This window comes from Musca vetustissima, unplaced genomic scaffold (assembly GCF_032173495.1).
Source record: "Musca vetustissima isolate MV318-11 ecotype Yass unplaced genomic scaffold, APGP_CSIRO_Mvet_v1 utg10148, whole genome shotgun sequence".
Lineage (NCBI taxonomy): Eukaryota > Metazoa > Arthropoda > Insecta > Diptera > Muscidae > Musca > Musca vetustissima.
This window is the reverse complement of record NW_026881591.1, coordinates 17,216-32,086: the sequence shown is the minus strand read 5'-3', so window position 1 is coordinate 32,086 and position 14,871 is coordinate 17,216. Positions and strand designations below refer to the sequence as shown.

The 14,871-nt window shown below is 36.0% G+C and overlaps 1 protein-coding gene across 1 annotated transcript; it reads right to left on the bottom strand.

The window, feature by feature from the left end:
- Positions 1-205: 205 nt before the first annotated feature.
- LOC133327529 (solute carrier family 35 member F3-like) lies at positions 206-12,612 on the bottom strand. The gene is made up of 7 exons (XM_061536046.1): positions 11,683-12,612; positions 5,780-5,958; positions 5,397-5,525; positions 4,860-5,049; positions 1,115-1,204; positions 722-851; positions 206-305 (listed from the first exon to the last, which is right to left on the bottom strand). The coding sequence occupies exons 1-7, from the start codon at positions 12,539-12,541 to the stop codon at positions 206-208; spliced, it is 1,677 nt and encodes a 558-aa protein (XP_061392030.1). The 5' UTR covers positions 12,542-12,612.
- Positions 12,613-14,871: the final 2,259 nt, after the last annotated feature.

Here is a 14,871-nt window from a genome sequence, read left to right as displayed (position 1 = left end):
ACACATACGTACAAACACATCTACATTTAATCTTGTGATGTATAAGCAGCAGCTGCAACAATATTCCATTAAGGATTTGCAAAACTAGTTCAACATTAACGGTTATATATTTATATATATGTATATGAAAACTAAGAGCATTTTCATATAGATGTTTGTGTGTGTATGTGTCATTGTGTGAACACATACACTGTACACTATTTTGTTAGAACAAAAATATTGGGAGGACTCCTACCGAATGGGTGTAGTGAATTTCGGCTAACTCACAACAACATTGATAACGCAGTATAGCACGACCACTTTTTCTGAAAGGTATTTTTGGAAAATGAAAAAAATTGAAAAAGAACATTTATTTTTTAATTTGCTTTTTTTTTTTGTTTCAGAAAATTACAAATAAAGTCATTCAATTTTTTTAATAATTAAAAAAAAACAATATATTATTTTTATGTATATAGAAAATGTTACAGAAAAAAGAAACAAAATTTTATATTATATATGGTAGGTATATAAAATATTTATATAAAAAATATTAAAAAAGGAAAAAATAACAAAGTTATATATTTTTTAAAATAAAATTTACTTTATTTAGCAATTTATTTACTTTTGTTTTTAGCAATTATTACGTTTACGTTTCAAAAAAATAAAAGACTGAGGGGAAGTGTTAATAATACAAGTGATGAAAATTAAATACACACACACTTGCCTACAAACTTGAACTCACCTTAATAATCGTGTTATATAATCTGGCCAATTTTCCGGAAACATTACCAAAAAGAAACCCACTGCAATTAATATAACACCAGCCAATTTCATGCCGGCAAATGTGGCACCATATAGGACAACATCCAATGCTGCAAAACAGAAGCAACAGTTATAAGGGAACAGCAATAACAACAACAAGGACAATAATAGCAACAACAATAAATTAATTGCTGTGCAAATTAATTCAATAATCAACACTTTGTCTCTCCTTCCACCAACACCACCATTCATCTTCTTCTTGTTCTCTAAAGGATATCGAATCGTATCGCCCGCCCTCCCCAGAGACAAATCGAATAAACGATGGCAATTAGATGATGTAGAAGAAGAAGAGCAAAGAGTTCTCTCTAATTACCTCCGGACACAGGAACAGCAGTAATTAAACCTAATGTAACAAACATATTGTAGGTAACAGCCGAGCTAAATTGCATTAGAATGTGAAAGACTATAAAAAGAGGGAGGGGGAAGAAGAAAAATTAAATTATTATTTGTAAATATAAATATAGAAAGGAGTAAATTGAAAGGATGTTTAATAAATGTGAAGGTTGTTTTCGATATGTATTGGGTCCAGGAATTAAAAATGTTATTGTCAAAAATTATATCTTCATATTATTTTAATCCGATTATAAATATATCGCCCATTTCCCTTATTTTATATAAATTGGAGTATCACCTAAATACAAAAAAATCAGTATTGTCAAAATTTTTAGAGTAAACTACATATAAAGATTCCTTCTAAATTTCGGTATTTTGGGCAAGTTTTTCAATGAATTATCATTATTTTTATATTTGGATTCTCGAAAATCTCCTTACTAAAAATCACTGCTTCATTTAAAAATGTTGTTATCATAAGCGATTTTTCACGATATTGGACAGACGTGTAATATGATAATCTATATCACATCTGCAGAATAAAATCATCTTCGGTATTGAAGAGCGTAAATCTATGATCCTTCAAAATCTTCAAAAAGTCTTCGTTATTCAGGTTCCAGGTTCCACCACTTATTTCAACTATATATGACTATTTACTATTTACTATATTATTTCAACTATATATGACTATTTACTATTTACTATATTACCGGGTTTACAGGGTTTCTTTCATCAAATCGATTTAAAATGGATTGTTTTACAATATTTTAAAAACGTGGGCAAATACTTGGGTAAATTCCCGAGTATTTACCTAAAAATTGGGTGTAAACTCCTTAACTGGCGAACCACTTGACATAGGCGGCCAAAATTTGGCTCACATGTGTTTAATGTCAAAGCAAATATTGGTATAGAAAATGGGGTCTCTGGATTCGAGTTTTGATATAGCCCCCATATAACAGTGCCTCCCAATTTAAAGTATTTTTTATCTATTAGACACAAAATTTAGGTCAACTTGGCTGTAATTTGGCACAGAGAGTTCTCTATGGGTACCAAATATCCATGCAAAAATTTGTCGATGTAGGTCCACGTTTTCTGGTAGCCCCCCATACAAAGGTACCCCCATTTAGAGTATTTACCTAAAAATTGGGTATGAACTCATTAACTGGCGAACCACTTATAGGCTGCCAAAATTTGGCTCAAATGGTTTTTATATCAATACAACTACTGGTATGGTAAATGGGGTCTCTGGGTTCCAGTTTTGATATAGCCCCCATATAACCGTGCCTCCCGATGTAAAGTATTTTTTTTTTTTTATTAAACACATTTTACAATCAAATTGGCTGTAATTTGGCACTGAGAGTTCTCTACGGGTACCAAATATCCATGCAAAAATTTATCGATGTAGGTCCACGTTTCCTGGTAGCCCCATACAATAGTACCCTTATTTGGGGTATTTACCCAAAAATTGGCGAACCACATGACATAGGCGGCCAAAATTTGGTTCCAATCGTTTGAATCCCATCTTCTCGTTCATTGGCCGAACTAAAAGGAGTTATGGAACTAAACTACCGACATATTTCTTTTTGCAGATCTCTATACAGGTCTAAATTAGTATCCAATCGTGAAGAAATTTGATACAGCCCACATCTTTAATAAGATTTAAATATAGCTCCCATGTGCCACGTTTTGGCCGGTTAGGTTTTCGAATTTCTTCGAAGACTATAGGCAAAAGAAATAAAATACACCTCCCTACGTTGCTTGTCGTAGTGCTTCTTTCGCGAACTACTTTCGTTAAATTTACTGCTCATACACATACATACACATGTATGTATATCCATGATTTGTTATCTGATTGTCCGATTTGCAAAAAGTACCAAATTGAGCTTAGATTGACGGGTTATATCAGATATAGCACTCATATATATTTTCTTACGTTTACAGGTAAATTCTGCACTTTGTGTCCTTACTTATTTAGTGTTGCATTTTCCTCTGGGTTATCCTCAAACGCGCTATATATTTAGATTATGCTTCCATATATATTTAATTTTGAATTTTATACACTCAGCCTTATGGCTAATATACACTTTGATACCATTTTAAACCCCATGTTTCTTTGGACCAAATCCGGTTCAGACAATTTGGTCTCGATTTACAAATGTCCGTCTGTCTGTTGTTTTTGTTTTTGCTTCTAACTCCAAGTTCAAAAAGGTTACGACCTGTATCGGTTGTGTCCAAAGTGAAGATGGGGTGAAGATGAATGGGTTTGGTAGTTGAAAATGTGCAGCATGTCATGTGGACCATTACCACATGCCGAGCAGATATTACCGCGCCGTATATTAGTGTCCAATATGAATTGAGATTTTAATTGTGTCGATACCACTACGGTTCGTCGAGGTAGCTGCTGCACTTCTGCATCTATGGTTGGCGAGTGATCATCGAATTGCTTCCAACTGCATCCGTTTGAATACAACTTAATCCTGATTGATAGATCTTTTGATCTAGAGACTCCCTTTTGTACCTTTGGACTTCTGTCTCCAGATCATGCACATCCTTCCTGACATGTCTAGGTGGTGGGGGCCTATCCATTAGGTGATGATTTGGATGGCTTCTTCTATAACACCCAAGCAGGTATTGCATCGACAACATCTTGTTTGTGTGTCAAGGAAGGATCTTCGTCTCCTCATGTAAGTGGTCTATTGGAGTCATGAGGAGACACCCTGTTGCAGTCCTCAGGGCGGCATTCTGACAGGTTTGAAGTCTTTTCCACTGCGTTGCACTAACTCTAGCGGACCACACTGGCACCGCATAGTTTTCTACAGACCTATTGCTGTGTATGTCGTCAACATGGTTTCTTTGTCAGCTCCCCAAGCGCTGCTGGCTAGCGACTTGAGAACCCTGTTCCTGCTCCTCATATTATTGCAAATAGCTGTGGCGTGTGCGGACGAATTATTAAAGATATCGATTGACCCTAGAACCTTGGGGTAATTGGTGGTCGGAACTGTGAACCCATCGGCCTGCACATTCAAAAGTAGCGGCATATCCACTGTCCATGTGGTAAACAGTGGGACCGTTGACCTAGTGGCGAATTATGACGTATATAATCACTCCGGGAAGACATGATCTAGAGAAGCTGCCAAGGTTTGAACCTATACTTTGATAAAAAAAACTGTCGATGTAATAGGGTGGATTTGTATATATACCGAAATTTGTAAATGGGGTCTACGTAATTTTATATGATTTAATATTACAATCACCACGTGCAATTTTACCATGGATTGGGAGCTGGTATATTCCTACTACATGTGAATTCTTAATCTTGTTAATTATTCTTTCCTTAGGTTTCTGGTTTCTGATTCCATATTTGATGTATGATTTCATAAATTCCATTTCCAATATGAAAATCTCAAATTATAAATTCTACGTAGATATTTCCACTGCTTTTATGTATGTATAAAATATATATTAAAAAATCTTTTATCTATCACTCACACATACCACGACACTCTTTTTATATCGGATTAAAACCAAAATGAAAAACAATTTCAATTTAATGTAAATTTACTTAGCCGATAACTGAAGTAACGTTCTGGCTACCCGCTTATGTCAACTTTGTAGGCCGATTGTTTGCGTCAATTTAAAAACAACAACTTGTCAAATCAAACGTTTATCCACTCAGAACAGAAACAACCAAACGTCCATACATCCTTCCTTTCCCTCCATCCACTTACCCAACAACAATATACTGGCAATCAATAAAATAATCCAAGGCATACGATCTGATGGCATTATTTCCGTTCCCGTCAAATATAATGCCACACATATTGGCCACATGAGTAGAGCGTTGAGAAAGCCCAGCGTTGTAAAGGCGAACGCAATTTGTCCCACCGGTGGATCGCCCATCACTTTGCGAAACATGACCTTGATTAAATATTAAACAAACAAAAAAAAAATGACAAATGGGAAAAAACGAAAAAAAAACACAATGGAAAAAGAGAAAAACAACAATAATTACAACGTTACAAAGAATCAAAAAATAAAAAAACAACAACAAAAAAGTAGCAACAACAAGTTAAAACATTTAACAACTAGTCTGGCAGCAGCAGCACAGCACACCTAGTAGTCATCAGCAATCGATGGCTTAGTGAACACACATATAACCACCGATTGACTGGACTAGACTGCATGACTGACTGGCTGGCTAGTTGCCTGACTGATTGATTGTCATATATGACGGGATACCACAGATGTTAAGAATGTCAACATACTCGAAAGACGGCATAACATGCGGCTGCCAATGTGGCCAATACCACCCCACTCAGTGTCGGACTTTCCGTAATGCCATCCATGTACGCCAGCAATGCAATACCCGTATCGCACAGAATAACAGCAACAATCTGTTGGCAAAAAGGGGACAAAATAACAAAAACAAGAATTACAAAAAAAGAGGGGACAACAAAATAATGTTTATCATTAATACAATTATACACTATTTAGTTTATTTTTGTGTTGTCGATGTCGCTGCTGTCGATGTTGCAGCAAATGTTACATTTTCATTTAATAACAAGATAAGTCCCCAGACCAATAATTGTTGGAATTGCTGCAACACACATTCAGACACAGACACCACCAGAAACAGTTAGCCACTTACCCGCACACCCACAAACTGCTCGTGCAATATCACCCAGGACAGCAGGTAAACGCATGCCACATTGGTGGCAAACAAGGCCATAGCATCGGTGGCAAATAAGACACGCAGAGATAACGTATAAAGGTAAGTGGTTAATAGCCATAGTATACAAAATGATAGGCAGCGATTAAGAAAACGTCCTGCAATGGAAAACATTTTTATTTTGTAATTTATAAAACATATAGCTTACGACATAAAAAATCTATAATTAAATAAAATTTTAAAGACGGTGAGATCCATACATTTATTAATTCCTTTTGAGAAAATTCTTTCTTGGTATTAACAAAAGTACACCCTGGCGAATGAATATTGAATGTATAAGTATATTACTAATACGCATTTTAACTAATTCGAAGGAGTTTTCTCCCACGTAAAAAGTTATTTTCAGTCTCAGCTCCCCCTATTTTTAAGGAAGTTATACCATAAATAAGTAAAAAAGTGTTAGTCGGTGTTGCCGATAGATATATATCCCCCAACTTATGGTTTGCGGAGGTCTTCAGAATTACACAAAGATGTTATTATTCGCTTTATACAAGAAAGCGAAGAGGTTTCGGATTTAATGTTGATAACATTTTATAAAATATTGACCATTTGTGAGAGATGTGCCGGAATGAGTGGACTACTGGGTCCCATCATCGGACTTGATATAGGGTTGGTAATGATAATAGGTTGTGCAAGGTTTGGTTCAAATCGGACATTCCATTCGCTGATATTGCATTTACTAATATTGAAAATTTTGACCATTTGTGATGAAGATACCAGAAGGAGTGGACCAATTGGTCCCATCTTCAAGTTTGATCTATTCTTGGTAAATATAATAGCTTGTGCAAAGTTTGGTTCAAATCAGACATTCCATTCCCCTGATATTGGATTTACAAATATTGAAATTTTTGACCATTTGTGGGCGAGGTACTAGAAGGAATGGACCAATGGGTCCCATCTTCCTACTTGATCTAGGCTTGGTAATTATACTTTGTCCGTCTGTCCATTATAATTTGTAAACACGACACAGCCCACAGTTATGGACCAATCTTCACGAAATTTTGCATGTAGGATGGGTTCTAGCCAATGAAGACCCCTATTGTTTTTGGAAAAGATCGGTTAATATTTAGGGGATAAAATGGACCATAAAACTTAATTTTTGTCGGTTTTTCTGGTCGCTCCAGAGGCCGCAATTATGGCCCAATCACCGCTAATTTTTGCATGGAGAAGGGGATCGGGCCAGAGATTAAGCATGCATGTTTTGATAAAGATCGGTCAATATTTAGCGGTTCAAATGGACTCTGACTTTTGTGTGAAAAATTACAAAATTTATATTCTATAGCGTATATATTTACCCCTGAAGAACAAAGACCCAAGAAGTTGATATCATATCCAAGAGGAGTGGTTGACCCTTAAATTGATACCATTTATATGGTCGTATGTACTCAGATGTGGGAGTTACACTATTTAAGTGTACAGGTGCTTACGTACTGAGATATTATTTAGTAAACCACTACCACACTGGAAGGCGGAAATATTGCGCAGATGACTTTTAAATGTTCCATGAGGTTTATGATCAAGGACAACGCCTATAATTTTCGATGATGATCAGATAATAATTTTAGGATGAAGTGGACTGAAAACTTATTTTTGTATTTTTTTTTTTTTTTTTTTTGGAGTCGATTTATAGGCCGCCATTGAAAGTCGAACATCACAACACAACCTACGGTGAAGGGGATCTTGACAAATAATTATAGGAGGGCGCAAATATAGCAAAATATTGCCCAAGCTCAGAATATAGTACCACCGAAAGTTAGATTTTCATGGAAGTTGTGTAGGGTATCATATGGTTGGCTGCGTCCGACTATACTGCTCCGCTCACTGGTTTTTGTTTTTGGTTTCATTCCAAGAAAACAGAGTTTTTGATTTTACATAGACATACTGAAATGTCCGTACATTTCACATGAATAGTTTGATTTTCCAACGATAAAAAAGGGGCAGTACATATGTAAACAAGTCATTAAGATTGACCGGGCCAAATTTTAATTTCGCAAATGAGGTCAGGAACTTCATATGAAAAATATGCCAAGATGTGGACCAATATTTATGTTTTCAATGGGAAGATATTACACCCTATAAGAATCCTGAATATTAAATCATATACAATTTGTATGAAAAAGTGTCCAAAGTCCGAGCGAATGATGGGGGTACCGATGATGGGAAACGAGATAGACCCATAGCTCCTTTTGATAGAATCACTTTCTGAGTCGATTTATGCATGTTCGTCCGTCTGTCCGTCTGTTGATTGTAAAATTGTAAACAATGTACAGGTCGCATTTATAATCCGATTTGGATGAAATTTGGTACAGCTCATTTGTTTGGCCCAAGGACGAACCCTATTGAGATTGGGAAAAATCGGTTCAGATTTAGATATAGCTCCTATATATTTTTTCGCCCGATTAAAGGTAAACGGTGCACCAAAGTCCCTTTATATCTTTCGATTTGCACTAAATTTTGCATAACGTACTGAATTGAGCCTAGAGTGATGTCTGCCGAGTTTCGAGAAAATTGGTCAAGATTTAGATATAGTTTCCATCTATAGTTTCGTCCGATTTCATGTAAATGGTGCATTAAAGTCCTTATATATCTTTCCATTAGCACCAAATTTGGCATAACGTACTGAATTGAGCCTAGAGTGATGTCTGCCAAGTTTCGAGAAAATCGGTCCAGAATTAGATATAGCTCTCATATATAGTTTCGTCCGATTTCATGTAAATGGTGCACCAAAGTCCCTATATATCTTTCGATTTGCACGAAATTTGGCATGAAGTACTCAATTGAGCCTAGAGTGATGACTGCCAAGTTTCGAGAAAATCGGTCAAGAATTAGATATAACTCCCATATATAGTTTCGTCCGATTTTATATAAATGGTGCACCAAAGTCCCTATATATCTTTCGATTTGCACGAAATTTGGCATGAAGTACTGAATTGAGCCTAGAGTGATGTCTGCCGAGTTTCGAGAAAATCGGTCCAGATTTAGATATAATTCCCATATATATAGTTTCGTCCGATTTAATGTAAATGGTGCACAAAAGTCCCTATATATCTTTCGATTAGCACAAAATTTGGCATAACGTACTGAATTGAACCTAGAGTGATGTCTGCCAAGTTTCGAGAAAATCGGTTCAGATTTAGCTATAGCTCCCATATATAGTTTCGTCCGATTTCATGTAAATAGTGCACAAAAGTCCCTATATATCCTTCGATTTGCACGAAATTTGGCATAACGTACTGAATTGAGCCTAGAGTGATGACTGCCAAGTTTCGAAAAAAATCGGTCCAGACTTAGATATAGCTCCCATATATAGTTTCGTCCGATTTCATGTAAATGGTGCACAAAAGTCCCTATATATCCTTCGATTTGCACGAAATTTGGCATAACGTACTGAATTGAGCCTAGAGTGATGTCTGCCGAGTTTCGAGAAAATCGGTCCAGATTTAGATATAGCTCCCACATATAGTTTCGTCTGATTTCATGTAAATGGTGCATTAAAGTCCCTATATATCTTTCGATTAGCACCAAATTTCGCATAACGTACTGAATTGAACCTAGAGTGATGTCTGCCAAGTTTCGAGAAAATCGGTCCAGAATTAGATATAGCTCCCATATATAGTTTCGTCCGATTTCATGTAAATGGTGCACAAAAGTCCCTATATATCCTTCGATTTGCACGAAATTTGGCATAATGTACCGAATTGATCATAGAGTGATGTCGGTCTAGTTTCGTGAAAATCGGTCAAGGTTTAGATATAGCTCCCACATATAGTTTCGTCAGATTTTATGTACATTTAGTCCAGAGTGATGTGTGCCAAGTTTCGTGAAAATCGATTGAGATTTAGATATAGCTCCCTTTTATTATAAATTGATTTTAAGTAATTGACACACCAAACCAAAACGTACTGAAATTAGTATAACCTAACCTGTGACAAGTTTCGTTGAAATCGCTTCATATTTGGATATAGCTTTCATAAATATTTTCGCCCGATTTTAAGTAAGTTGGACATCAAACTCCTCATGTTAGTCAGATTGACATCAAATTTTGCACAACGTACAAAATTGAGCATAGAATTACGTAGTTGAGTTTTCTAGAAGTACAGATATAGCCCAATGGAAGAACTATTTATATTTGTTTGAAGTCGATTTACATACTTTTGTCACATTGTAACGATTTATAGATGGATAGATTTAGGTCGTTTCACATTTAGATAAATATCACATATTTTATTTCATCCAATTTCATGTTAATCGAACTAGAAGGGTACAAAAAGTACTAAAATGTACTAAATGAGGTACCATTTGCATTAGGCAAACGGGAAGAGGTAGAATTCTGAAATTTGTAGTGTGGTTCATTGATAGAATCGTTGCCCCATCTTGGTATTTTATGTTGGTTTAGTAAAAATATTACAATGTATCGGATCGGATAATTCATTCGCATGACATGAAATTTACATGTTTTTTAGGGGATGTGCTAAATGGAGTGGACCAATAGTTTATCACCAGTTCCGCCATTTTGATAATTATTGTACGATGTAATGCCGTTGTCATTTTTGGATTCGAACGTTCCAGTGGTCGGAAATTATGCCAACCGTTAAAAAAATTTATGTCCTGTGAAATATTTAACTTCATATATCAGACCATGAATGAAAAACTAGCAAGAGTTCTGGAAGACTTCGAACGTAGCTTTAAAACGGAAAACTTTGAAAACTTGAATTAAAATTTGAATGATTAAGTTAACTGTAAATTAAGATACACTTTGGTTATGCTATGGGAAAACCAGCTGTAGCCAATACTATTAACCCATCCAAACGAAGGAGGATAATAAATGCAACTGTATCCACATTTACAAGTTCAGCGGTTTTTTTCCGAAAATAGGTCGGACTTATGCGACAGTAGTACATATAGTCATTGGGAGCATGACAATGGAATATCAACGAGCTGAAGGAAACCAGCACCATTTTACGATGTTAAATCTGTCGTCCAATAAAGGTATTGAAATTTCAATTCCATGTCAATCGACATTCCACAGGGCTATCTACAAGGAACCTAGGATCAGAGAATACTTGTTATGCACGCTTTACTTGATGACATGGATTATTGACATTGACGCAAATACCTTGATAGCATTGATTACCAGACCGTGGTCCTCGAGAATCAAATCAAAAAAATGAAAGCTGAAACAACCGCAGAAAATCTTCTGAAGGGGTTCGATGAATAATTACTCTGGACAGATCATTGATTCAGTAGTGAGTTGTTACGCATTGAAGATTTCCAAGGACTATCTGTGCCGCTGAAAGACTATACACAAATGCATGAACCTTAACTAGAAATGGTTTGCGTCTCCAGTCAACATAAGTCGAAAGAATCAGTGCTGTGAGCGTGTAAGACTTATACGAGAGTTTTACTTATACGAGAGATTCATCCACTCCAATGACAATGTGAATATTCAACGTCTGTGTGAGTTTGAAGATCCTTGTAATGTTCAATGTATGGAATTTTTCGTCTGGTAGGCCGGAATCCCTATGTTTGAAATTTTTCCTACGAGTTATTTTGACCCTCTGAAACCCTCAAATAACATACGTTTATATGTGTCATAGTATGGTATTTTACGTCAATGCAGGGGCATATAATGACCTGAAACCTAAAACACACACTTTGAATCTTCATCATACTTTGTTATTTGCTTTAATCTTCTTCAGTTGTATGCACATCAAAGATTATATATGACTGTATATAGGGTGTCAATGACTAAAATTCTGATATAAGAATGACTAGAATTTCATAAATATCACTTTTATAAATAATCTTCATTTTTCACTTACCTATAGTAAACCCCCGATCACGAAATCCCCTCAGGATATCACCCAAGATTTCACCTGGCTTATCACATTTTCTCAAAGATATTCTCCCCAGTACATAGATGGGGAAAAACAACAGGGAGAAATTTGTGAAAAACCAGGCAGCAAAGAAGGGAGCACTAAAAATATTCGACGATTTCGGTGGTTCCGGTGGTATGCTGAATATTTTCGTTGCATCCTCAACATCCTCAAGGCTGAGTGTGTGATCATTCACCGGCAACAAAGAATCGATGCCCAACTCCACACCCTGTATATCGGTGACAAAATCCAATTCATCGGCTGCCAGCGAGTCGATATCATCGATTGCGGTCATATATGTGCTACGATTTAGATATAGGAATTTAATACAGTGCGTCGCCCCCACCCATGATGCTGTGACCAGGATGGTGACACATACACCGAAATACATTTTTTGTGCCAATTCCGAACAGCAGGTTTCTCTGCAGGCTTTAAGGCGGGGAAAGCGAGTTGTTGTTGTGGCATTTTGTCCACCCTCGGTGGTGGGAGAGTCGCCATCAGCACCACCTCCACCCGGGCCACTGGTACCTGTTGCACCGCACCCGGCGCCTCCACCACCACCTCCTCTTGCCGCAGGAACTGTACAGGATGATTCAGGATGTATGGTAATAACTTCATTAGGATCTTGTTGGCTAGACGATATTGAGTCTTGGTGGGTTATTTGAGGATTGCTTGCATTGAGTATGTTGGTGAAACCGCCTCCATATGGGCCATTGGGTGAATCACCCGTTACCACAACAGAGGGCGTTCGAACACGATGCTGTTTGGGATTGAATATTGCTGGTATTTCACCGTCTCGCGTCATCCTCGGTTCGTTGCTGCTGCCGCTGTTGTTGTTGTTATTGCTGCTGACAACGTTAGTAGCCACTTTGGCTGCTGTGGAACGAACCGTAGATTTTTTAATAGAATTTCCTTGGGAGATATTTTAAACATAGCTAATGGATGTTATTGTTGTTGTTGAGATTCGGCAATGGCATTTAAACATTATGTTTGATGAAGAGAATTGACTGAAAAGAGAAGAGAAAATCTGTTATTAATTTTCGCAATCGAAATGAATATTTTTTCAAGGACTTTTTTAAAAGAATATTTTTCGAGGATCACTTACAAAGCAAGGACCTTTACAAGGTGTGAATTTTTTAAAGAAAATTTTGTCAAGGACCCTTACAAGGCGTGGATTTTTTAAATAATATTTTTTCTAGGACCCTTATAAGGCGTGGATTTTTTAAAGAATATTTTTTCAAGGACCCTTACAAGGCGTGGATTTTTTGAAGAATATTTTTTTAAGGACCCTTACAAGGCGTGGATTTTTTGAAGAATATTTTTTCAAGGACCCTTACAAGGCGTGGATTTTTTGAAGAATATTTTTTCAAGGACCCTTACAAGGCGTGGATTTTTTGAAGAATATTTTTTCAAGAACCCTTACAAGGCGTGGATTTTTTGAAGAATATTTTTTCAACGACCCTTACAAGGCGTGGATTTTTTGAAGAATATTTTTTCAAGGACCCTTACAAGGCGTGGATTTTTTGAAGAATATTTTTTCAAGGACCCTTACAAGGCGTGGATTTTTTGAAGAATATTTTTTCAACGACCCTTTCAAGGCGAGATCTGTAGCTAGTCTTGAATTTGTAAATAATATTTCAAGGACTAGAACAAGGCGTGGATTTTTAAAGAAAATGTTGTCGAGGACCCTTACGAGGCTTGGATTTCTAACGAACATTTTTTTAAGAATATTTTTTGAGGGCTATTATTACAAGGCTTGAATTTCTCTGTCTTATAATATTCCCTCTAGAAATATTTAGGTTATAAGCAGTACATTGTAGCGTATGAGTAATCCTTCAGCACCCATCACTTATACGCCCATCATACACAATGTCTCACAAATAAATAATTATTCAATATGAAAATTATAATTATAAATTGTTTTGAAATGGCCACGTTAGCAATCGCAAGCAGGACTACATTTAACATGCACAATTATTATTCGAATGCTCTTGGCATTGAAATGGAAAACTGGCAAACAGACAGACGGATGTCATTGTCTTTTATGGTTGGCCAGCAGACGGACAGCCTGACCGACTACATACAACAAAGAAATCAGAAGGACAAAAAACTAAACATCTATAACAACAAAGACCACCGCATTTAATGGATTCCATTATACACATACACACGCACACACAAACAGCCATATATTATACGCAATAGTGTATTTTGTTCTTTGTACCACCGCCTTGGGTCAAAATGTTGGTCAGAGTGGTGGTGCTGTTTTGTTTTCATGTCCCATGTCATTGTATTGGGACATTTTGTATGAATTATAAATAAGGCGCAGGATATTTATAAACTCATCTAGTCCGAGTGAATAGACCGGAAACTAGATGTACAATGTTAGGGTTGAAGGTAAGACAAATAGATTGAAAATGCTCGTTGTTGTTGTTGGTGCTGTAATTGGAATTGTAAATAAATGTTGATGGGGATGGAAGAATTTATTTTGACCCAGAAATGTGGACATGTCTACAGGCCTTAAGCTTTCACTCAAAGGGAAAAATAATGTTTTGACATTAAAAAAATACTTAATTTTTCAATATATACTCTTTGTTAAAGGAATCGAGAAACTATTTTTTAATTTATTTCCCAATCATTTATTTTTTAAACTGGTAAGCCACCAAATAAAAAATGTTAATATTAATTATATTAATAATTAATATTAAATTGATTTACCGTTCGCCACATTATGTTAATAAATTCTATTTTATGTTACACCTTTAACACCTGCTATTTTTAATATCACAGAATTAAATCCAAATATTTTCATACCTTTGTATAATAAATGTGACGTTACCATAAACCAAACAGAATCCACTGAAATCCTTAATGAGCGGTTAATTTACATAAAATGTGTAATGTTTCCTTTTCAACGAGTTCAAAATACTCTAACGCGTAAAAGTAACATTGAAATGAAGGTCTTGACCTTGCCCAGGCATAATAATTTGTAAATACTGCTTAGCGTCAAGGTAATGTGAATTCGAGGGGTTTAGAGGCACAGTGGAGAAAGAAAATATTATTTCTAAAAATCCTTAGTCGTAAAAAAACACCCAAACTATATTTGGTTTGCTAAAGAAAATATATGTTTACCCT